This window comes from Podarcis tiliguerta (assembly GCF_965153285.1).
Source record: "Podarcis tiliguerta genome assembly, chromosome: 5".
Lineage (NCBI taxonomy): Eukaryota > Metazoa > Chordata > Lepidosauria > Squamata > Lacertidae > Podarcis > Podarcis tiliguerta.
Window position 1 is genome coordinate 38,463,341 of NC_139538.1, and position 25,255 is coordinate 38,488,595.

The window sequence follows — 25,255 nt, forward strand, 5'->3', positions numbered from 1 at the left end:
TCGGTTTACAGGCCGAGGGACCTGGCGTTTGTCCGCACACAGTTTTTCTGGGTCATGTGGCCAGCAGGACTAAGCTGCTTCTGGCAAAACCAGAGCAGCGCACAGAAACACCGTTTATCTTCCCACCGGAGTGGTACCTATTTATCTACTTGCATTTTTGGTGTGCTTTCAAACTGCTAGGTTGGCAGGAGCTGGGACTGAGCAACAGGAGCTCACCCTGTTGCAGGGATTCGAACCACCGACCTGATCTGCAAGCCCAAGAGGCTCAGTGGTTTAGACCACAGCGCCACCCGCGTCCCTATATATAGTCCAAACTATAGTATCTTGAAAGCAGGGTACAAAAGTGAAAGAGGTGTTCTGTCCATTCCAGAGGCTGAGATCCCATTGGTGTAGTTGAACAAACTGACTAGATCCTGGGCATTGTGGAGAAACTGACCTGAGGGCCAGTATATCTTTGTCTTCAAGCGTACACTTAGAATGCTAGAGATTAATCTAAACCCTTTCAAAGAGAAAATAGTCTTGGCCCCAGTACCATAAGTTCACTTTTAAGCCTTCTCTCCCAATAATTTCATTCTTATCTATCAGATTTACTCTGTTTTTCATGCATAAGGAACCAGCATCTTACTGAAAAGAATTCAAAATGTAAAAGTCTATTAAACATTTAAAAAAGCAACTTAAAACAATGACATGTAGCAATCCCAAATAAAATGCATGCTTGCTGGATCCAGATGGTAAACAGTTCCTTTGATAGGAATGACCTCTCCCCCTGATATTGACAGGGTGGGTCCTACACAGTCTTCTGCCTTCTGTACAGGAGGAGGCGCCATCTCCCTCTCCAAATTGATCCTGACTGTGTTCCATGAAGATTTGGGCCTGATCGGCTGTCATAGAGGCTTACCTTCCTGCTTCTTTGGCTGTGTTTTTTAGTCAGTTTCCTGCCTTTTTTCACCCACCTCTCCTCTCATTTTTCTTTTTACTGTTGTTGTGAGTGTGTTTCTGGTTTGCTTTGAGTGTTTGGATTATATTTTTACCTCAGCACATTTTCACTTTTTTCATTCCAGCTCTAGTCCCTTCTGGTGGCTACAGAGTGAGGGGTGTTTTTGTTATTTGTGTTTTTTTTGTACAGTGTCTACTTGGCCACATTTCTGTGAAGCAGCTTCTGGAGTTTTTGGCATGTCCTGCAAATAAACTAGGTAGCAGCAGCATTTTTAGAACAGGCTTTTGACTGTGCAATATCTGAGAGTGCTTGGGGGGGGGGGGAGTTAGTTTTGCAGCCTCCTACACCATATGCCTGGGCTTTCCAGATCATTATTCTCTGCTAGATCACCCAGTTTTGGCCCCTGCCTTTTTTGTTGGGCATTCCAGCTATTCCCACTACCAAGATCACCCATTGTCCCCATATTTTTTGGCAACCTCAGCCACACATTTTGAGGAAGTGGAGCAGCTGTGAGGAGGGTCCCTTGATAAACTGTCTAGGCGGGAGTTCCATTTTGGAGCAGGGTTTTCTCCACACCCACCCGCCATCCTTTACGCTCCATTCTGCTCGGTATTTAACAGTTACCTTAGTATTTGTACTGGGTCTGCTTCCATTTGGGGGCTATTGGCCTCATTGGCCTTTAACACCCAGCAGAGGCAAGTTGGGTGGGCACTATTTATTTTGGTCTGGGCACGTGCTTTCCCCCTCTTATTTCTGTCATTACTCCTCCCTCAGTAGTTCTACAGGAGTCTGCTGGGGGTGAACTTTTATTTAGATTCCCAGCATTTCTGCCTTGGGGGGTGGTGGTCTGTGGCTAGAGATAGGACATTCTAGAGATAGAAAGTAAAGGGTTCTGGAGGGTTGTCCCAAATCAGTGTGTCTCTGTGTGTCTTTGGGACTTTTTAGGGTTTTGGTGCCCCTTATTTGACAAGTTACATTTTCTCGGCCTGGGGTATCCTTTCCTTCCTGTTCTCATGTTTTCTCTGTTGATTGCCTATTTGAGTGAATTTGTTTAGCGGTGTGGGGTTGTCTGCTCTGCCACTTGATTTGGTGAGGGAGATGGCTTATCCCCTGAGAGAGGAGGCAGAGAACTGTACGACTGCATGTCATCCTTATCAGAGGAATATTCTCCTTCTGGATCCCCACACAAAAATTCATGGTAAGAATTCCTATTTTCTAAACTATAAGCATTGATTGATTGCATTTATATCCCACCTTTTCCTCGAGGAGCTCAAGGTGATGTATGTAGGTGTCCTCTCCATTTTATCCACACAACCCTGTGAGGCTGGGAGTGAGTCATGAGGAAGGGTGCAGGAATATTTGTGTATTTCCCTGCCTTTGGAAAGCAAGTACAGTGGTACCTCAGTTTAAGTACTTAATTCGTTCCGCAGGTCCGTTCTTAACCTGAAACTGTTCTTAACCTGAAGCACCACTTTAGCTAATGAGGCCTCCTGCTGCCGCCGTGCTGCCACTGCACGATTTCTGTTCTTATCCTGAAACAAAGTTCTTAACCTGAAGCACTATTTCTGGGTTAGCGGGGTCTGTAACCTGAAGCGTATGTAACCTGAAGCGTATGTAACCCGAGGTGCCACTGTAACAATATTATGGAGGACAGAGCTAACAAATGGGTTCTACCTATGGCAGGCAAATGGAACCTCCAGTTTCAGATATGACAGTAATCTGAATACCAGTTGCTACTGGAGCTAAACAATGGTAAAGGTTTCCTCTGAATTCACCTTTCTGTGCTGTTTGTCTCCCTACTAGTAAATGGAGGGAACGAACCATTATCCCTGGCTTAGCATTATGACTGAATCAGGGATTGTAGTTTTGATTCAACCCCATCAAACCACTATCTCTAGTCAATCTGGAATGAAACAAACTAGGGTTCTTGATTCAGTCATAGCACCTAGCCAAGGATCATAGTTGGTATCTTTCAGGTCTGGGGAACGTTTGGCCCCAGGTGCTAGGTCAACTCTTGGAACAGATAGCCAGGGATGATGGGAGTTAATAGTTCCCCCACCTGCTATATGGGCTAGCAGGGAGGAGGCAAATGACACAGAAAGTTGCTTTCATTAGAAACTTACTATGGTTTACCATGACATACAAACAAGAGAAGGCTAATGTCTTTATGCCTGACTGATGGCTTCCCTTGAAGCATCTGGCTGGCTGCTGTAGGCAACAGAATGAACCCATGATCTGATCCAGCAGTGAGTGCTCTTCTTATCTGCCAGATCCAGGTGATGATGTACATGCCTGCTATAAAGAATTGTGCTCCTAGAATAGAATGAAAATTGGATTCGTAGGACAGATAAGAAAAATGCAACCACACTGTTCTGTAAACATGCATTTTGCATGTGTAGAGTTGGTTGCCAGGTATAATCCAAAGTAGAATGAATGGAAGAGAGACATATTCTAGTTCTTGATCAGGATGAAGTAATAGGAAAATCTTTTCCAGGGGTTGAGGTAGCAGCAGCAGCAGCTAAGTTACGGTAAGTAGGACTAAGAGTGAGATGCAGAAAGAGCAGCTACTGCTGCGCTCTTCACCTCCCCGACCTACAAATGTAGGCTTTTCATTTATATCAAGGCAAATGAACATGAGAGAAGTTACTTTGCATAGTACCTCTGAGTAAAATAGGTGTTAGACTGGGAAGATGAATTTTTGCAGTTAAGTGTCTCTTGGAGGAACAGCTTCCTTTTGCTTTTCTGTATTCAGAGAGAACTGGCAAAACATGAAATGAAAAAAATATCTTCTAAAGTGCACTTCAGGTCAGAACACAGTGTCTGGTTCGTTTTCAATAGCTTAACATTCATGGAAAAGTCCCAAAGGTGTAAATGACTTAGACTACTAGGCATCAGTTGTGTATTCAAACTTCTAAATAGCAGCATAGGGTGGGAGAGTTGATGTTTATCATCTTGTACTTTGTACAGGTAGCTTAGGGATAGGTCTTCTGTTTTAAACTTGCTAACATGCAATCATATATTGGGGTGATTCCCCCCTCCCAGCTTTCATCCAATTTACTCTATTGTCAGTGGGCTAGGTACATGTTGCAGCCTTTTCAGACATTGGTAGGTAGCATAATCACACCATTGACACTAGAGGCACATATGTACTCATTTTTTAAAGATGAAAGGGTCTTCAAAAACAGTTTAAGAGCTGTTTGATCAGGCTGAAAGTGCATGCATTTCACAGTAAGTTATGGCTTTTCTTCTGAAAACTGGCATCTGGTTCCAGCCTTTGTTTCTTTCCTTATCCTTTCAAGACTTTTTCACACAATGATTCAACAGCAAAATGAGAGGCAGAAACTACAGAGACTTCTATTTACATACATCCAGACATATGTGTGAGTTTATGAGCATATAACAACTTGCACAATGGGAGCACACATTTGTTGAAGAAAAATACAAAGGGCATAACAGCACTAGTAAGTGTGCGCAGTATAGCATGTAGTGAAAACAAAGTTTACTCTTGTGAATTGTTAACTATAGGTACATTATGGAATAAAGAAAAGGGAAAGCACTTTATGTGGAATGTGCCTCTGATACCTTGCATGTCTTAAGTGTCACTGACTATTCTGGATCTTCTGTGTAAAAAACAGTGGGGTGAGGTCTTATAGCTTGTTCTTGAGACAGTGCTGGAGAGCATCTTCCAGAGCATGGAGGACTCTGTCAACATTGTATTTAGTGGAGTTATAGCCCATCAATCCTATTCGGAGAACCTAGTGATGAGATAATATAAAAAACCGAGTAAGTGTTCTGGAACTCATTCTCTTAGAAGGGCCCAGCCCTCATCTTAGTCTAAATGAGAAAGTGATTGAGTTCAGCATCTCAATGGCGTGGAAACCATGTAAATAAGGTTAATTCTAATTAGAGGTATAAATAACTGATTCACTTCTCTTTCAATTCCTCTGCATCAGAGGCTAGGGTGGGGTATTACATGTTTGAATATTCATCTGCTTTCACACACAAAGCTAAAGTAGTAAAAGCCAGGTTTGTGGAGAAATAAAATATTTACAAAATGCTTTGCTTTTTGTTGAAAACCAGACAGTCCTGTCTTCAAACACCTTAGTTTATTTCTCATTTCCTGCCCCGAGACAATATCTACCTTGCCTGCTGAAGCACCCAGGCCTCCTGAAATCTCAATCCCATGCCTTTTCATAATGTAGTCAGTGATTTCCTTCCAGTCATATCCCTCAGGTACAAAGACAGTGTTGACTGTTGGAAGCCTTGCATCCTGAAAAATAAAGAGAATGAGTCAAAGGCACCCAGGTAATTTCTGAATGCATGTAAATGCTTCAATTTCCCAGGATTTCTAGCAAGCTGCACCATCTGGATGAAATGCCCTCACCCTAATGATTTCTCTGCTTGCTTGCATGGGACCTTCTCACACTAGGAATCTACACTCACTGACCATTTGTCTGTGGTGAGCTTGATTCTGTGCAAGGCTAGAGAGAATGGTTTCTGAGTGTTAAAAGTTGGCTTCATATATGTTTCACATTCTGTCCTGTACATTTTGGTTTCCCTATAATTTCTGGTTACCTGTTGATTGGTGCTGAAAAGTGAGATGCTCATGCAGTAAATGATCAGCTACCCTGCTTTCAAACTACATTCAGCTGTGGAAACACTATTGCCTTAGGTTGCTAGAACAAAGTCTCTCTGGCTTATCTCTGGTTCCCTTCTCATACCTCACTACCCTCAGTATATAATATTCAACAGGCCTGCAATTACTGTCATTGTCTATTCCTTTCTCCATCCATCTCAAAGCAGGTCCTATAAGATGCAGCAGCACACATACGACTTAGTTCTCTTGTTCACGTCAATGGTGGTTACTCAGCACAGAATGTGGAGCTAATTATTGTGGTTTGCATCCTACCGGTTCTTTCACAAAAAGTTGGAGGCCTAACTTCTGTAGCCCTGCACACAGGTCCAGGCTGTTCTCCTTGTGAAGCTTCCAGGAATTTTCCAGCCCCTGTATATAAAATGTACTTTTATTTTCATGTGTAGGAAATAAAAACTATTTCAACTATCTCTACATAGCAGGCATATTATATTAGGATGGACACAGTGGGCGGGTATTTAACTAAACAGTTCTGCTATCACAAGTACCTTTGACTGTGCAATGGAATTTCCTCTCTCTCATGTGCCCCCTAAATATGTTATTTGGTGAGCAGGGAGAGGAAGTTGCATTGTGCAGCCGAAAGTGTATGTGATAGCAGAATTATTTAATTGGATACTACCCTTTCATCTTTAAAAATGATAGGTTTGTAATTGAGTTTGGTTTTGACAGTTCTGACCAGTTAGCACCCAAAAACTCTAAAATTAGTATGGTACTCATTTGTTTATTAGGGTCCACATCATACAAAGTAATATACACCTTACCAGTTGTGAATAAACCAAGGGCTTGCTTAGAAAGTAAGGCTGCAGCCCTAACCATGTCTATTCAGAAGTGAGTCCTGTTGAATAAAATGGGGCTTACGCTCAAGTAAGTAGGGTTAGGATTGCATCAGGCAGGCATCAGCCTTCAGTAGTCCTCATTCTGCTTCCAGTCAAGAAAGGGTGATACTGGTTCTATATTAGTTCCTTCTATGAGAACTAAGGTGCTTCATACATTATGCAGCATTCCTCCCTCCCATAATTTCACAAGTGTTATAACCATTATTGCTTCCAGAAAATCATATAGGGGAGACATACTTTGGGAAGTCCTGGATGGACATTCAGGACAAAAATTAATCTACTACACCTTTTAGGAACACATTGACTTCTTATGCATTGTAAGTTTATTACTAATGAGGTCACAGTGAATATGATTGCTGAATAATATCTGGATACACTCTAATATGCCCATTCTTAACTAAGCAGCAGAAATATCTTGATTTCAGTATCTTCCTTTGTTTCTCTACTACTTCAGTCTCCCACACTGACTGACCTTTTCTGCAAGAATTGCCAAGCCTTCTCGCAGACAGAAAAACGTGTTGATGGGTGCAGTATGATGATACCTGCAAAGATACATGCAACATGTAAGGGAGATGCTCAATTTGCATGGACCAATCTATCAGAAACCGCTTCACAATATATATCCTACCTATCAACACCCCCCCATGCCAAAACAGAATAGTGACAGGAAAGTGAAGCGAGGAAGTATTGTCATATTCTCAGTTGAAGCCTATGTCAAACTAGGTGCTGCCCAGTGCTTGTTTTTGTGCTTTGAATCACTCATTGTAAGCAAGCAGCAAGTGTGCTCTCTGTCTCTCTCTCCCCCCAAGAGTTGCATGTGAAAGAATGAGCTGTTCCCTGCCATATTTCCATTCAAAGCCTTTTCTCTTACCCCACCTGCTTTCCCAGCCATATGATAGAAATATTGGGGGAAGGAATGGTAGTACAGATCTGCTGCTCAATAATGGTCCAGGGCCTAATCCATTTCTGGAGGCCAGGAAACTACTTTAAAAGTGAGGAGAATGAGAAGCCATAGAATTAGCTCTCACTTTCTTGGCTGATCGTTGCAGCCCCAGTATTGAGCCAGCTCCTCCATGTCCAGATAAAAGGAGATTGGTTTCGTCTTCCTACTGTAAATCTTCTTCCTGACAAAATGGAAATGCAAATATTGGTCACCTGAAGGAAATCTACCAGTGAATCACATTCTTTGTGCACCTCCTACCCCTAGTGTATTTGCTGTAAACCGCACAGTTCAGTGGGGGGAGGAAACTGGCTCTTCAGATGTTGAACTTCAGCTTCTATCATCCCCAACCATTAGCCATGATGGCTGAGGTTGATGGGGGTTGGAATCCAACAACATATTTAGTTTCCACATAGACTAAATAGTGCCAATGTGTGTGTGTGTGAAAGAGCAATGGAGTGGCAGTGCCAGATCAGAACCTGGAACAGTCATAGAGGTATTGATTTTCTCTCCATGAGAATCCAGTACTTTGGCATCGAGGAGTCTATTAGAAATCCAGTAGAGGAGCAGACTATTGGAGCAGTAATGCTGTGAATTTTCCATCTCATGCTGAGCCTATGTGTATGTAAATTCAGCTTTAGATCACAAAAGCCATTAGTCCCCAGTGACTTTCATTCCATGGAAACCACTCACAGTTGGGAGATTGGGATGTATATAATAGTATTGCCCAGTGGAATTGATTCATGTGGGATTTTCAATGCCATGTGGCCTCACCTAGCCCCTTTGTTAGAAACAAGTAGGAAAATGTAGATAATATGAGGTGCTTGAACCTGGAGCTTGCAAGAAGGCACAGAGGTTGAATTCTGTGAGATGTGGGGCTCACTTAATTCAGTGAGTTGAACCCAAAGAATGGAATGGTAGGAAAACACCATGGCATTTTTGATAATTTGTAGAGTTTATGTAGAGCGCAAACAAGCTGTTGCAGGAGCTGAAGAGCATTTTTGGATGAGCTTCATTCTTCTCTCACAACACTTTAGTGCCAAGGTATAAAACAGTTATTTGGTTAGCTGCGGACCCCTTCTGCACATGGAAGTCCATTTTTGGATCCAGCTCAGTGTCTTTAGGAGGGAAATGAGCCTCCTGTCATTTCCTATATCTCAATGACTGTCTTCTATAAAGCATTGACTTGCCTAACATCCAGTTGGAAATAACATCTCCCCAAAACAAATATTATTTTGCTTACCTTGCTCTCTGGCTGAAAGAAATGGGTGAAGCACCAGGTGGTGCATTTAAGACTTTCTGGGAGCCTGAGTAGAGGATGTCAATTCCTGTGTGCTCAACAGGGGAGAAAAAATGTTAATAAGTGTTCCTTCACTATGGCAGATGTCATGTCCAGTTCTGTGCTACCAGGATTCTTTGTGGAAAGTTGTGGCAATTAAAAATGAAATAAAGCCAATATAAGTGCAATATGTATAGAGCAGTGGTTCTCAAATGGTGGCCTGTGGACCACAAGTTTCCATTGCATGTCTTTAAAAACACAAATAATCATACAGCACCTAACACAGTGCATTACAATTGCTATAACAGGCATGAAAATTATTAAGTAGTCTGCCAAGACCCTCAGAAATTTTCAAGTAGTCCATGGGAAGAAAATTTGAGAGGTTAGGCAAGATACTTGTTTGTTTGTTACTAATGTCATAAATTACTTCCCCAACCTGGTGACCTCCAGATGTTTTAGATTCACTTCTTGCTGGTGGGAGTTGTAATCCAGAACATCTGCAGGACACCAAGTTGTAAGAAGCTTTCATATACTTAGGGAGAAGCTTGGACACTAGTTTCAGATTGACCTACTCGTCCTCTAGAATGTGGCAAAGGCCAGAGAGCATCTCCTATACTATCTTTTGTATTCCTCTTCTCTTAGCAAACACACATCTATCTTCTGCCTTCTCCGGTGATGATGAAGGAAAGATGCAAGTTATTCTGATTAGGAACCTCAAACCATTTCTACATCAATGGTAAACATTTGTGTTACTATGACAGATTGTTACATCTTGCTCACCTTGCTGGTCCATAAGAATTGGAGCTCCACCCAGTGATGCTACAGCATCCACCAGTAGTAAACAATTATATCTAAAATGAGGAAGGAAAGAATAGAGATTTAGCATGCTATGGAAGGCAGGGCTTAACTTGCAAACAGGTCATCCAGATCAGATTTCTCTGTGTGCAAGTGCACTACCACACATTCTGTTGTTTTTAAGTCATATTCATTGCTATTTCACTGTTAGCCATTGATGCCATTTGGCAGAGCTTGGTGAAATGCATCTGGGCTGGGTTTCTCTCTCTCCCCCACTCAATTGGTCTTCCCCTGCTGCTCTCTCTTTTCCATTCTGGGCAGATGTGGGTATCCAGGAAGAGCACAAGAATGTAAGAGTAAATGTTAGTATCCTTATCCAACCAGTTACCATGTTTCACAATGAGCAAAATGGAGGCTTGTGCTTTTTCTGTGGTTGACTGAATATTAATTCTAAACAAACAAACAAATAAATACTGAGGTTTGAGTAAGAAGAAAACTTAGTTATGCTATATTAAGAGAGGTCCAAATGCACAGTGAACAAACAAACAACTTTCCAAAAGATATAGTAGATGTGGAGCGCCTTGTGTCTTTCATTTGGTTTAAGCAATTGATAACAGCTCTCTTATTCAGATTTTCTAAGCATAGGGAATCTTTGGATTTAGGGAAAAGAAAGTGTGGTACAGCAGTAGTTGTAGGAAAATGCCACATGGGCAAGGGGGAATTAACGGAGGCACAATGGGTTCACAATCCACACTAAGCTGAGGTATGGGTGGGCCCACGGTAAATCAGGCAGCTTAGACTACAGCCTTGAGGCCTTTGTTTCTGAGGCAAATAAGTGTTTGACCTCCATGACCCACTGACCTGTGACAGAGTTCTCCAAGGCCATCCAGGGGCTGAAGCACTCCAGTGGAGGATTCTCCATGTGTGATGAAAAATAAAAAGGGAGCATGTGTCACTAAACCCTAGGAGAGGCAACAGGGGGGGAAAGAGTCAGACAAGACAAAAAAACAGGGGAGGAGTAGATGAACAGTAATATTATCCTAGTAGGTGGGAGGCTAAATTGCTATGAACTGGTTGTCCCAACCATTTACATAAGAAAGACATAGACTGCAGGTTTCACTTAGAGTTGTATTTATGTATCTAAATTATCTATATAATATCCTGCCTTTCAGGATACAAACTCTCCCAATAAACATGCTCTTTGCTGCTACTTTCAGCTACTTTGCTCACATAACTCACCTTTTCTATTTCTTCTAGAGTGAAAAACTCTCCAGGGGCCTTTACTAGCTGATGAACGTCTGCTCCTAAAATAGGTAATGGATTACAAATCATGTTACTTGAACTTTGTTAAAGGAGAAGCAAAGGACAAAACTGTTCCTAAGGCTCCTGGGAAGCACCAACATTCATTCCAATTAGATAATAATAAAGCCCTTCTAGGGGAAGGGCCTTCTAGAAACATATTCTATATTTATTATTATTATATTTATAGCCCACCTTTCTGCCAAGGAGCTCAAAGTGATGTACATGGTTTCCCTCACTGGTACTTCAATTTTATCCTCACAATGACCCTCTGAAGTAGGTTAGGCTGGCAGATAGTGACTGACTCAAAATCACTCATAGAGTGTAATTTCACTGGGTTTCAGTTTCCTTGGATTTAAAAGAAGAGGGCCTGACTAAGCAGCTTTTAGAGGCTTCACTTGACTAGTTTGGATTTTACTGATCCCTGAAAAGGAATGAGACGTGTGCTAATAAGGACTGCATATGCCTCAGTGCACCCTGAAACTATATTTGAAAAGTGGTTTCCACCAGGAGAAATTACAATCTAGACACAGGTTGAAGACTCTGGATTGTTGGTTCAGCTGACTGGTTATGACAGTGAGCTCCTTTGGCATTTTCACTTGACGGCATTATGAAGTCAGGTGATTTGAGAGGTGTATGGTCCTGCCCATTTGTCAAAACTGACCTGCAGGGAATGAATCAGCTCTTGATCAGACCCTTGGTGTGAAAAAGGTTCGCTACCCCTGATTTGGCTCAATGAAGTCCACCAAAAGGAGCCAACACATGAGAATGCAAGTTTTAGGGTTAGGGGTGGAGTACCATTCCTGGTGGACTGATGGGAAGACAGCAAATCACTTCTCACTTGGTAGCAGTTCACAACAAGTTATGTTAAGAGAGCCACAGGTGCTTCTGTTTGAAATGGGTCATGTATTAACAAGTACATAGCAGCACCTTTGCCAAAGTCCATTCAAGCTCCCTGGGAACCTCCAGAGTATATGATGATTAAACTTGGAGCAGGAAAGAAGCGTTTGATTATTAAAAACAAATTGGGAGGAATTCAACTTAGTGTTAAGCTACAGTCCCATAGTGGTGTACAAGTCGCAGTAGCAGAGAAGGTTCTTGTGGCTTGGTTGCACAGCAGAATGCAGTAGCCCCAATACATCCTGTTGCACTGGATTTCATATTATACAGCCATTATTCTCACCCTTACATGAGTGGTGGTGGTTGGTGTTTCAAATTTTGCATTCAGTATGGTTTTACAACTCTTAAGTTACTTTGAAACATTTTATGCAGTAAGCAATGAATAAACGAAATAAATAATACTATAAAGGAATGCTAGGTTTGAAGGAAAAAGTTCCAAAAAACATACCAAGTCTTTTGGCAATGCCAGTTGCACGTTCACCCCAAAATCCATTCATAGCTATGAGCACTTTGTCTCCCTGCTCCACCATGTTCAAGAAGGCTGCTTCCATGGCACAATGGCCGGTGCCACTGACAGCCAATGTGAGAGGGTTCTGTGTCTGAAATGCATACTGTATTCCAAGCTTGATCTCATCCATTATCTGAGGGCAACAGAGAAGATAATCAGTGTTCAAAGAAACTTTCCCAAGGCTGGCAGTGCACGTGTATTTATGTCTGTGGATTCTGACAGTGGCATTCATAGGAGGAAGAGATAACAGTGTGGCACCCATTAAAAGTTTCTATACAATTTGATGGACAAACGACAACAGCCGGAAAGGGCTGAACAAAGTCCAAAATGCTGTTACGGAAGAGAATACTCCCACAGCAGAGTTACAAAGCCACAGTTGAGATCCTGCTCTTGCTTCTTTATTTCTTTGCATCATATAATACATTGATTACTATCACTTTATGAACAGCCATGCTCCTGTGTAAGTGGAAATGTTGAATCCTAAAGCCTCACACACCCTGGTGAGAATTAAGTAGGTTTTCTGATAGAGCAGATTTCAAGCATCATAAACACAGAAGGCGTCTGTATTTACCGTATATACAAATCTGCTCTCATGGGACCTCAAAATGCAGGTCAGCGTGGAACTCCCTATTTCTTAACATGGCTCTTAGCCAGATTATACACAGAAATTAAATGCCTCCAATTTAGTGATATATTTGCCTGCTACTAAGCCTGAGATCACTCCCATGAATAGTTAGCAATCCTTTCTGGGTAATGGATCTCAAAGGAATATGTCTTCCTGACTGACATACAGAGGAATAAGCACCATGAGATCTAAATAGCAGAAGTTTGTCTAGATTTAAAGAGTTGGGTTTTCAAAGTTTTATATTTGCTTAGTGAATCTAGATCAGAGGAAAGCCTGAGACTCTCATGAGCTCAGTGGAATCAAGTTCTTAAAAATGGGGAAATAACCAGAAATAATAGTCCCATAACAGAGGAAGAAAATCATGCTTCTGGTTATCAAGAAATTCTGTGGCTAAATAATAATGATTTTCCATAAATCTAGATTGTATTAGTTAAGAACATTACTTTTGATTTTAAAAAATTAATCCATAGACTAATGAATAATTAGTCAGGGTGATACTTGAAAGCTGGAAAAGCATTAAGTAGAAGCTGAAGTAGGAGCACACAAGGAATTAGGTAGGATTTTATTTCTTACCTGGATCATCTCTTTGTGTACATGTCCTATGAGCTGTCGACAGCCTGCAGACAAGATCCGGGGAGGGCAATTGGAGGGCCCAGGGCCCAGCAGTAACCTGTCTGGAACAGACAGTGGCTGTAGCAGAGGTGCTGGAGGTGGCAGAGATAGGTTTTGAGAAGCCATGGTGCGGCAACACTGAGTTAAAACCAGAGGCCGCCGAACAGGAGTCCAACCTGCTGCTTGCAGCACTAAGAACACACTGCTCACCCCTGACCTTAAATACATGGCAAGCTGGGGTTGAGCAAAACAAACAGATCTTAGATCAGATAAATGCTAGCACACCTCCCTCTTGTTTCTCTCCTCTTCTGAAAAATCTTCCAGTTACTGTCATTGGTCTCCAAGCTCTTTGTGAATATGAGCTTATCTTTAGAACACAGCCTCCAACTTACTTACTCCTTGGTTTTCTCCCAGAGAGTTCTGTGCCTTCTAATGCCTTTGGCCTTCCTTGCCTGGGAATTCTACACCTGTTAGAAGCTGGAAAGTTAAATATCATGCAAACAAAGATCTGAAGGAGACTTATTTTCCATGTTCTTTGGGCAACACAGAGAAGCTTCCTATGCTGCCTCAACTTCTGTAGAAGTTGCTTCCCTCACAGAACTGAGAGAAACTGGACAACTGGACCATTATGTTTGGTTCTGTCCGAAATCCCTGAAACTATATAAAATTGAAGTTTCATTCTTTATTCTTTATTGTAGTTGTCTAACACTGGTCTGTTGAGCAGTCACTGGTTATAGTTTGCCAGGAACAGTAAATTCTAGATTAATAATGGGGTTAACAAGTAACTGTGCTTGCCTGCTTATTGGCAGTGCCTGACTGAAGAAATCCCCCCTCCCCGCAATAAATAGGGTGACCTGTGTGTTATTCTGTGTTCCTTTTTTTGCCTGACTTGCTCCTTCTTTTCCCTCCGACCCATCCTGTGATCCACCCTTCAGCTCTGAAGCTTCCTCTGCCTCCGACTGTTGCCTCCTGCCTGGTACAGTTCCCCACAAATCACTAGCCCCCTCTCCCAAGTCAGACACCAGCTCCCTTTCTCCCTGTACGCACTTGTCTGCATTCTGCCAGTCCCTGACATGTATGGGAGATGCATATGAGTGCATCTAATAACTGAAATAAGTACCATGCAGACATATTGTAAGAGCAGCTGGTACACAGAGGTATACTGTTTCTGAACGTTGAAGTAACCAGGTAAAGCTGAAAGTGGCAAAAGGCAATTAATAGGAGACAAGCAACAATTCACTACACACAACTGTGTCCTGACTGTCTTGTAGTCTGGGGACAGATGCTACAACTTCACTAATTGTTTTTCCTTGGGCCGAGTAGTATAAAAATGTAACTTGCACATGTTCCTTAAGATTACAGTAGAGCACCTTTAGCTGTCAGTAGTCAATAGTAAAGGTAAAGGGACCCCTGACCATTAGGTCCAGTCGTGACTGACTCTGGGGTTGCGGTGCTCATCTCGCTTTATTGGCCGAGGGACCCGGCGTACAGCTTCTGGGTCATGTGGCCAGCATGACTAAGCCGCTTCTGGCGAACCAGAGCAGTGCACGGAAACACCGTTTACCTTCCTGCTGGAGTGGTACCTATTTATCTACTTGCACTTTGACGTGCTTTCAAACTGCTAGGTTGGCAGGAGCAGGGACCGAGCAATGGGAGCTCACCCCATTGCGGGGATTCGAACTGCCAACCTTCTGATCGGCAAGTCCTAGGCTCTGTGGTTTAACCCACAGCGCCACCCGCATCCCTTTCAGTAGACAATAGCCCACTGTAAATATCTTTATCTTGCTTTCCTATTTCTTTTTTAATTTCCTAATGGGTTCACTTAATCTACAAAGAGTTTCAATGTGCAGTGCAGCAACTTCTCTATGGCTAGACCACAACTATTTTTGTGCTTAAAAATGTATGTAGCTGAGATGCATGCATTTGTGTCATGCCAAGTCCATATTAGTGTTTTCAGAGCTCTCATATGATTGCTAAGCAACCTCCCCACCTCCCACCCCCTGCCCCTAGCTTCATTCCAGTAATAGAACAATGGTGACCAGACAGGAGGGAGCAGGAGTGGCCAAATTCTGTAATACAGTAGTTTGAACTTCTGAGAGCCAAACTAGACATTAACTTCATGAATGCAATTAGTGTAAATAGTAGCTGAGCTTGAGCAACCTCAGCACAATGAGGGGAGAGGAAGAGAAGTGGAATTCTTTCTGCTTCACCAGAATCCCTGTAAAATTCCTTTACAAGGCAAGGTCCTATTTCTAGACTGAGGTGATGAAATCTAGTAGATCTACTGGCTATGATGAGCATTTGACTGGGGCTAATGGGACCTCCAGACAGCCGTTTTATTGAACATTCGCCCTGATTTGGTTTTCACAAAGATGGCAGGGAGGTTAGACAACACCAGCTATTTATTCAACATTCATTCTGATTTGTCTGAGGGGAGGTTAGACAATGTTGCATCAAACAATTGTTTTTCCAGCACATTTCTTCATCACTTTCCTTTTTGCAAAAAGTTTGGAGGAACACCAATAATCTTCAATTGCACCATCTGAATGCCATTATCCCAGCAGAAGATAGCAACAGTTTCTCTGGTTTCTGTGACTGAATTACTTCCCTTCTACCCTTGCCCACAATTTTCCTTTGTAACGTTTGCATTTTCAAGGAAGTTCACTTTGTATCAGACCATATACTGTACTTCATTCTGAGAATCTGCCCTTTTACTGGGACAACTTGTATTTCTGTGATATTAAGCCCTCTAATGTTTTGTTTAGCATTTTTATGTACTACGAGCCCTTGCCAGCTAATAAACACTAAGGTCCAAATGCTCTGGCAGGATGTATGTTCTAGCACAGCACTGTCAAAGGGAAATGCTGCCTTTTAGTTTTGACAAAGTGATTACTTTGTTTCTATGGATTTTCAAATTAAGTCAAATAGGAGAAAAATAAATTATTCAGGATTGCTTGGCTGGCAGTGGCAGTCTTAAAGCCTCATGGATGTTGCAGAGCACTGTGCCTAGTTTTGCATTTAGTATAGTTTGTCTGAGAGAGGACTTAAAATATGTAACCCACTAATTCAGGGGTAGTTTAACTCCCAACTCCAATAAAACTCAGCCAGGATGGTCAGGAATGATAAGAGGTATAGTCCAACATCTGGAGGACTGCAGGTTTCTCATCCTTGCTCTAAAGGTTAGAGCAACTGCAAGAATAAAAAAATGCACAATTCAAACACGTTTACTTGACATCCCATTTTGATCATATTCTGATCAGGAAATCAATAGATCATACTTTGATTAAAGAGTTATATCGAAAGCCTCTTTATCTAATTTCTAAGGTCATAGCCATAGTGAAAGAATACTTATTCAGAACTCATCACACTTTGGCATATTACTGTTTGATTCACTGTGAGCACTGTGTTACATTAGATTTAAAAATCAGATAAATGATTTGCAAAATAAACACTTTGAGATGAAGCATTAAGAGCTGCGAGATCACCCAGACTTTTTGTCTTGTTCCTCCATTTTTTTATTAGCCTTATTTATACTTCTGGAAAGCAAGAAGGCATGAGGGAGTGGCTCCAATAACTTTTTACTGTTCCATTGTTGCATATCCTTGACATATCAGCTGGAGCTGTTGACCTCATTTTATTTATTCAGCAGTTGTAGAAAAATTCAGAAAGTGTAGCAGCTGCTCTCACTGAGGCAATAGACTATATGATTGCAGTTTATTCTTTATGTCACTCATCCTCAGACTCAGATATACAGCTGCAAATAAAACGTTTTAAATGTGTTGTAAAGTTCAATATACAAATGTGACACTAGATGGTGACAGTGAGCTATGCAAAATTCAATGTATTTTTCAAAACATTTTTTAAAAAAGCATTTTGACAGCGTTTTTTGTATGTGTGTAGATTCCACTCTCCTCTCCTCTTCTATTCTTCCAGCTTCTCTTCTGCCCAGATTTGTGTTTAGCTAGTACATTTGTCATACTCTCTTCCTCATTAGTAGTAGGGTGATGAGACTCTTGTAGGCATCTTTCTCTCTGTCACAAGCAGGTCCCCTTCTGGCTTGGGTGCAAATTTCCCATTCAGATAAACCAGCTTGCCACGTACAAGAGTGGCAAAGACCTCACCATAAAGCTGGAAACCCAAGTATGGGGTTAGCTAAAGGAGGAAGCGGGGAGAGAGAGAAAAGTAAGGATAAATAAAATGCAGAATCAAAGGTCTTTGCGTAAATGTGTTTTTGTTTATGGTGGTTCTGATCTGTCCATAGCAGATATGCACAAGGCAAAATAGATGCAGCAGTGTAGAAAACTCTAAGTGAACAACAAAGACTAGAGGTGAATTGAGGCCTTATGAACCCCTCCATCCAGTTTACCTTTCTCAAGCTCCATGCCCAAAGAGTAGGTATCCTTAAAGGGCCAACTCCCTAACCTGGAGCACTTCTTTTCTCTTCTGTGGCTTGCTGGCCTGGTGAATTCTGTTGGGTAGGTCTGTAGAGCAAGAAGTACTTGACTCTTCAGGCAAATGGGACTTGGCGAAAGGCATCTGTGAGGGTTCTGGCTCAGGTTCTGTAGGTTCCACTAGCCTCAGGTTCACTTCCAGGGAACCTGGTGGTGCAGCAGTCCTGTCCTCAGCCAGCTCATCCTCCTCTGACTCTGAGCTTGAGATTAGGGCCATGAAACTAATAAATAATCTAAGATACCAGATGTGAAAATGATTTAGACTCCTTCAGCATAGACATGCGTCCTGTTGAGTGCCTACTAGGGCCAGTCCTTATTTAAATTTGTATGAGGCAGATCCTCTGACCCAGTAACTTCTGACCTGGAAAAGATAAAGACTGAATAGCCCATAAATGTCAAGGCTGCAAAAAGGCAAGGAATGTTGAAAGCCGACGGCTGTGCTCACCCCTCCTGGTGGTATTTTGTTTGTTGGTTTTTGCCTGCTAAGCAAAGTGATAGATGGAGGTGAAGATTACTAAACAGTCAGTTCATTATAGCCTCTACCACCACAGAAATGACACTTGGGATGTCCCATTTGCTTAACAGTAAAGCCTGCCCTAAGCAGAGGCCAAAAATGTAATGAATTATACAGTAAATTACAGTAAGGTGTTTTGAGGGTGGGATGGCGGGGGTCAGTAATAGGAACACTGAGAGAATGCAGAAAACATGAGCCTTCCCATACCTTATCCTTGTGATGAATTATGTTTTTATTCACCTAAGAGAGAAAGAAGGAGACAAAATAATTATAATACAGATTAGTTTGGGATATGTCGCTTACTAAGGATAATGCATACAACCTAATATTATTGTCCCTGTGTTGTATCAAAGAGAATGGTAATATCAGAACTGACACTTTCCAGATCATCAATTATAAAAATTTCAAAGCATAGAAAGGTTAGTTTCACACACTCCCATTTACTCTGCACCCAGTGAGCTACTACCGCTGGCTTGGGAAGTGGTATATACATGATGTTCGCTATAATCAATATCTATCTTGTATCTCTCTAGCTAATAACCATAACCATAATAAGTGTTTTGATGTATCTTTGATCCAAATTGAGAAAAATAATGCCCCAGCTGACACCCTAACTTTGTGTCAAGATTACTCTCTTGCTAAGGTCGTTGAAACAACCATTCTGCTATGCCTTTTTATACTGGAAACATTCAAGACCAAAGTGTTTTAACTGATTTTAACATTTTATTTTTATATTGTTTTATCTTACCTGGGACCTTATGGTGAAGTAAGGATAAGAAATCCAAAGAACAACAACTACACTTTGGACTTCTGTCTCATAAAACTGGCACATTTAATTCTTCATTTGGTATTAGGTCACTTCATTGTTTTCTGTAAGGGCTTTGTTTGTTATAACTCTTTATTTTATTAGATTTGCTATATCCTGTTTTTGGCTCTATATCAGACTCCCAAGGTGATTCACAAAATTTTAAAAATGACCTATATCCTCTCCCATCCTTACCTCAAACTCCTTTTCTGGATTCCAGATCACCAGGTCTGCATCCATCCCAGGGCCAAGTGATCCTTTACGGTCTTCCAGCCTGCTCAGAATGGCAGGATTTTTGCACATCAGTTGCACTAGGTCATGGAAGGAGAACCCTCTGGATTTTGCAGAAGTCCAGAAGAGAGGGAGACCTATGAATTTTCCAGTCACAATTAGTAGAGGAATTTATTGTTCAGAAGATTGTTCTTCCCTGGTTTCTTCTTAAAGTATATCACTTGATGCCACTCAAAGAGAAGACTTGAACATTTGGTAAAGTTCTATACCAGGGGTGAGCAGTCCTTTCCTGCAAGGGCCACCTGTGGCAATATGTTGGGTCACCCATAAACACATTCACTGACATTCATTCACACTCTTTCAAACATAAACACATTGAATCGCACACACTATTGTGTGATTGTATTGGGGGCGGGGAGCACCAGCGAAGTAAATTCATGCTATTTTCTTCAGAATTTTTGTATGTAAACATATGCAAATTTAATCAATGAATTGGCTACTCTATGAAAAGTGATCTGATCAATTAAGATTTCTTTGTCTGAAAGCCATAACCTACCCAAAAGAAAATTATTCTGCATTCAATGGAACTTATTTTGAAGTAACTATGCTTGGGATCCAGTCTTTGCTTTATTGAAGATGCTTTTTAAAACAAATTACTTTAATTTACATAGTGAAAAACTAAAGTATTTGTAATTTAAATGAAATGGGGCATTTTGAATGGGGTATTGGTTGGCTTAGCTTGAGGACACTAAGGGCACCTGGAACAACAGGATGACAGGTCATGCTTTGGGAGGGGCCATAGTTCAATGGTGGATCACATGCTTTGCGTCATGAAGGTTACTGTTTTAATTCCAGACACCTCCAGTTAGCAGGTAATGGGAAAGACCTCTGAGGACCCACATTCTGGAGAGATACTGCCTGTCAGTGTAGTATATTCTTGAGATGATATGGGGATATCATCCTTTCCATTCTTAGCAGTACATGCTCATTGGATGAAGATAAGAAAAAGAACAGCATATATAAAATAGTTCATAAACACATTACCAAACTGTAGTGAAGCAATCCCTGCTGGGGCCTTGAGGAAGTCTCCATTGTTCAAATCTTTCAAGTCTCGGGAGCAAGGAGTATGGGCTGAGACAACCATGTCTATCTCTCCCACTTCCAAAGCTGCCCAAAGCTGCTCCTGGAGACATGAGAGTAAGAGTTTATGCCAAGGAAATACTTTTGTAGTTCTCCTTAGTAAGGTGAAGCCATTGAATGATCAAGGAAGGGTCACATCCCTTTTTGGAGCCAGTGGCACATTTGCAAATGGATACACAGCTGTGGGCACCACAGCCAAGCACACTTCACAACCTGTTCTACTAGCGACAGGAGCATGCTTCTTTCAACACTAATTTCAGTGGAGTGGGAAAGGGGACCCCGTAGGCACCAGGAAAGGCCTCTGTGGGCATATGTGTGCCCACAAGCAACACATTGGTGACCCCTGCATTAATCTATTGATGCATACAGAGGTAATGCAGTTTGTACCAAAGATCCAGGATCAGCTTTCAACTCAAAAATAGACCGACCAAAGCAACAGTGACAGAGCTGCCACTGAAAGTTAGCTCTCCTTAGAATGGAAAGGAAATTTCTTTGACTAAAGATCCGCATTTAGAAACAGATAAGGATAATGTGGCCATGCTGATTCTTCTGGCCATGCTGATTCTTCTTCACCACCACCACCACCAAGTCCTTCTGGAATGTTTTAAGGAACTGGGAACAGGAGCATTGCTTTGCAATGATTCCACTCCTGGATTTTGCATCCTGGCCCAATAAAGAATCACAATAACACTTAATTCACTTGTATTATGTATTGTGCAGGAACTGACACTTCTGCTTTCTAGTGCCCTTATTTCTTTAGGAAGACCTGCCTCGTACTTTGGGCAAATTATTAGGGCCAATAAACCATAGTTTATTAAACTGAGAATACACCCATGTGTTTGGCCCTCCCCCCCTTGTCTGGATCCAGTGTTTTTATTATGGCTATTTTAAACCAAAATTTCCAGTTACCGGTACATCTGTTTTACCTCAACTTACCAAATAGGATGCAAAACCAACATCTTATCCTGGTATTTGTAGTCTGAGATTACATGATAGTTTCCAAGTTAAGATGTAACAGGGAACTGTTGTTTGAATTAACCATGATAGAGGCACTGAAGCCAGAGCATCATGGGAAGAAGAGAGGGACAAGGAGGTAGCATATAGTCTGATTCTTGTCCTCAAGCATGGTTTATTAAGCTGAGTTCGTTAAACCAGTCCTTAGAGAACAATGAACTTACATTAAGCATTAAACTACCATTTCTTTGAACATGTCTGGATGTGACACAAATGCACTTTGCCCTGTCAATTTTAACATATTTTATTTGTTTTTATTGTCTTTTTGTTTCTCATAATGTATATGATAGATTGAAGTAGTTGAACATTGCATTGATATGTCTTTAGACAATCGTTTGGATCTGTTGTATTATCTATAGGAGTCAACTGCATAAGATTGTGTGTATGTGTGTATGTGTACTCACTCTTTTCTGAATGCCATTTTAATAACCTGTCATACTTTGTTCATCCAGAACAACCTATAATTTCAACATGAGTGGAGTCTGTTGATCATATAAAGTTCCTGTCTTATCTTATTCTTCTTACTGAATTATTGCAGACATTATCAAACATTTCTTTTTAATAGTACTCAGATCTTACTTCATATGTCCTCTCTCTGCCATCACTTTATTTTTATTTTATCTTGCCATTTGATTGGACCACTTCCATTTCCCATAGCTCTTACCTGGTTGTTCTTGTCCCTGATAGGAGGGCAGCATTTGTAGTAGATGCCTCCTGGAGGAATGCATTCAGATGCCAGGCTGAGGTAGTGGTGTGCAGTTTCTATCGTAATTGGTGCTCCCTTCTGACGAGCATCCTTGATAATGGGCAAGGCTTGAGCAGAGGAGAGATTAACGATGTGGCATGGTATCCTGTAAAGTTAAAAGCATATGATTATTGTTGGAGGTGGTATGCCTCTGAATACCGCATGCCCTCCAACATCCATCAGATGATAATAGGGACATATTCTACATCAGTGCCCCCCACCCTGCCTTCTCCTCAGAGGCTGGGGCAGGGACTCAGATGCAGTGGCTGAACGAAGCAAACCAGAGCCAAGTGACTGTTGTAACAGCTGCTCTTCAGCGCTTGTGACCTCTTGGCACCCCTCGCAACCATGTGGACAGTGACCTTGTGGAAGGCCTCGCCCGCTTAGCTCCCTCTCATCAGTTTCTTTATGAGAGACCAGCTGACCGAGGAGCAAGGAAACAGTGAAAAACTTTATTAGGGGCCCTCAAGTGACCCGGATCTTGTTTTCATATAAACAGGAAGTGGGGCCATATTGAGTCAGGAGAGAAGGAAGGGAGTGGGAGGCATAGATCTAAGAAATGTTCTAGAGGGACGCACGGTCTGAACTTCCAGTACTGAAGGGAAGGACCCTTGGGAATTCGGGACGTGGTTGCTTAAGGGTGTTTGTGACGATTCTGGTATTTTTGGGGCAGTTGGAGTATGGTACCAGTTGCTGGGAAGCACATGCCAGGAGAGAGCTTTTGCACACAGGTCTTGCTTGTGGGTTCCCATAGGCATCTAGTTGGCCATTGGGAGAACAATATGCTGAACTAGATGGGATTTTGGTGTAATATGGCAGGGCTTTTTTATGTCCTTAGCTTGCTCTCTCATTTCCAGCTTAACAGAAAGAAACACTCACTTATACTGGAGACACAGTTCAGCAATGGTGATGGTGGCCTCCACCTCCATGGTATAAGGGCGTGTGTCCAATAAAGTGCTGTACTCCATGGTGTCTGTTTGGGGAAAGGGAGAGAAAAATATAAAGATGCACACATTTAATACCGGTGCCCCTACCAAGTGGGTTCTAGCAAGATTATTTCTAGTGTTTTAGTATATTAAAATGCACTTAAGGTCCTTAGGGGAACGGTTCCCAGCTCCCTTCACATCCTAGAAAGATTGTGCCCATTTCTTGTGCAACTGAAATCTCCCTCCCTCCTATGTCATCAGAGGGAGGCAATTCTGAAATCTTCAGACAGTTCACTGCCCAGGGCTGCTCCAGACTCCTTGCTGTCTCCTCTCTTATCTACTCTCCTTTATTTGACCTATTGATGGTCTCTATTATCTATTTCTTTGTTGGTGCAAAACAAATTCTAAGCTGAGCAAACACTTGCATTCAGAAGAACACAAAGGGATGACCATGGTCCTGTGATGAAGAGGGGAAATGCTCCCATGTCTCCTGGCAGACATATGTGGTGGGGTAAAAGTAAAGGTACTGGTTAGCATAATACATACCCTCTTGGACAGGCAGGGAGTGACTTGGCTCCTGTTCTGGATGGAACTGTATAGAGAGTCCCAAACAGGGGGGGAAAGTTTAACTTTATATAAAAAAATTCTACAGGAAGATATAACAATGTGACAACAACAGCAGCAGCAACAATTTATTATTTGTACCCTGCCCATCTGGCTGGGTTTCCCCAGCCACTCTGGGCGGCTTCCAACAAAGATTTAAAATACATCTTCTTCCTTCTCACCCCCACCCCATTCCAGTGGTCTGGTTTCAGACAAGCCTATTAAAGCTAAATGTCACCAAGAGTGCTTAATTTAAAGCAGGGAAGACTGGTTCTTTTCTCCCTTGAATCTTTTGTGGGATGTTGGATGCCAGTTTTCCAAGAGCGGATTTTTCTGTGTTTGCTGAAGAATGTATGCCACCTTAAGTGTCTCTTTTGAGATGAAAAGTGCAGGTATAAATAATCCAAAGAAGTGAAAACCACAATGATTAAAGATAGAAAAAAATATAAGCAGGTTATAAGAAGTTGGGATTTGGTAATTCAATATGTAAAATAAGAATTAGCTTATACACATAAGAATAAAAGAAAGGAAATGGGGAAGTTGTTCTCACACCTTTAAAATATGTGCAGATCATGAATTAATATACTGCAATTAAATTTTAATTTGGTATATTTAATATTAATTAATGGTTTATTATGAAGAGGCATTGCTCAATTTTATTAATATGTGGACATTAGTAAATTCTTTTAATTATTGTACTAATCTTTATTCATCTTTTTTGTGTCATTTATAGTACCTGAATAACCTACTGGGGAAAAGTATGTACAATAATTCAATTCGCTAATAAAATATACATAAAAAATTAAAAATAAGTAATGCCCAAGGAGAGAAAGTGTGAAATGTTACCATCCATACTGGAGATTCGCTGGAAGAGAGTAGAGAAATGGAAAACAGGTACTTAATGTCAAAGGTGCTAGCGAGTAAAAGAGTAGGAATTCAGCTCCTTACCAGGAGCACACAGTCTGTGTCTTGCAGTTCATTCATTGCCACATGTATATCATGTAGACAAACATGGGAAAAGTCCTCCACACCAGTGGCCATTAGGAAGCACTGAAATCCAGGAACCCCTGCCTTCAGCATTGGTAGGAGCTCAGCCTAAGAGATAGCACAAGGACAAGCACTTGGAAAGTTTGCTAATAATATGAAGAAAGCAGAAGAATGGCTGAGTTGTGAATTAAGTTCTGCCCTCTTGTAATTTCTGCACATATTCAGCTTCAATTGCGTTTTCAATTTAAATGCAAACTGAATCTAAATTTTCACCTACCCCTATGAGGATGAGCAGAGTTCATTTCCCACTTCCAACAATTTGCTGCAATTCGTTCATACACATATGGAATTAGAACTGGGATTTCAAGCCAAGTGATTTATTTCAAGCCACATCTCTTATTTTCAAAACTGTGTACTGTACTGTACTGCTTCCAGAGCTCTTGCATAGGGTGCA

At 41.5% G+C, this 25,255-nt stretch overlaps 2 protein-coding genes and 1 long non-coding RNA gene across 3 annotated transcripts in view; 1 reads left to right on the forward strand and 2 right to left on the reverse strand.

Moving 5' to 3' along the window:
- LOC310678898 lies at positions 1 to 24,754 on the forward strand. The gene is made up of 3 exons (XR_014512012.1): positions 1 to 2,135; positions 10,699 to 10,754; positions 24,548 to 24,754. It is a non-coding gene; the product is annotated as an uncharacterized lncRNA (long non-coding RNA).
- AGXT (alanine--glyoxylate aminotransferase) lies at positions 4,290 to 14,044 on the reverse strand. The gene is made up of 11 exons (XM_083443340.1): positions 13,347 to 14,044; positions 12,089 to 12,281; positions 10,681 to 10,745; positions 10,303 to 10,403; positions 9,427 to 9,497; positions 8,611 to 8,695; positions 7,456 to 7,551; positions 6,900 to 6,969; positions 5,847 to 5,942; positions 5,079 to 5,207; positions 4,290 to 4,692 (listed from the first exon to the last, which is right to left on the reverse strand). The coding sequence occupies exons 1-11, from the start codon at positions 13,611 to 13,613 to the stop codon at positions 4,585 to 4,587; spliced, it is 1,281 nt and encodes a 426-aa protein (XP_083299466.1). The 5' UTR covers positions 13,614 to 14,044; the 3' UTR covers positions 4,290 to 4,584.
- LOC310678850 (allantoinase, mitochondrial-like) overlaps positions 16,947 to 25,255 on the reverse strand; it is a 16,595-nt gene continuing 8,286 nt past the window's right edge. The window contains exons 5-12 of the mRNA XM_083443323.1: positions 24,763 to 24,909; positions 23,758 to 23,803; positions 23,165 to 23,258; positions 22,205 to 22,391; positions 20,431 to 20,569; positions 19,351 to 19,523; positions 18,558 to 18,590; positions 16,947 to 17,537 (exon numbers count right to left, since the gene is read on the reverse strand). Of these exons, the coding sequence (XP_083299449.1) occupies positions 17,376 to 17,537; positions 18,558 to 18,590; positions 19,351 to 19,523; positions 20,431 to 20,569; positions 22,205 to 22,391; positions 23,165 to 23,258; positions 23,758 to 23,803; positions 24,763 to 24,909 (981 nt within the window). The 3' untranslated portion in view covers positions 16,947 to 17,375. The remainder of the gene's footprint in view (positions 17,538 to 18,557; positions 18,591 to 19,350; positions 19,524 to 20,430; positions 20,570 to 22,204; positions 22,392 to 23,164; positions 23,259 to 23,757; positions 23,804 to 24,762; positions 24,910 to 25,255) is intronic.

Bases quoted from the DNA above. Each gene is read 5' to 3' on its own strand.
- AGXT (XM_083443340.1), bottom strand. From the start codon at position 13,613: ATGTATTTAAGGTCAGGGGTGAGCAGTGTGTTCTTAGTGCTGCAAGCA. The intron at 7,552-8,610 runs GTAAGCAAAATA...CCATTTTGTCAG, and splicing joins TCTTTCAGCCAGAGAGCAAG to GAAGAAGATTTACAGTAGGA. The intron at 5,208-5,846 runs GTAGGATGCAAA...TTTATTTTTCAG, and splicing joins AACTTTTTGTGAAAGAACCG to GATGCAAGGCTTCCAACAGT.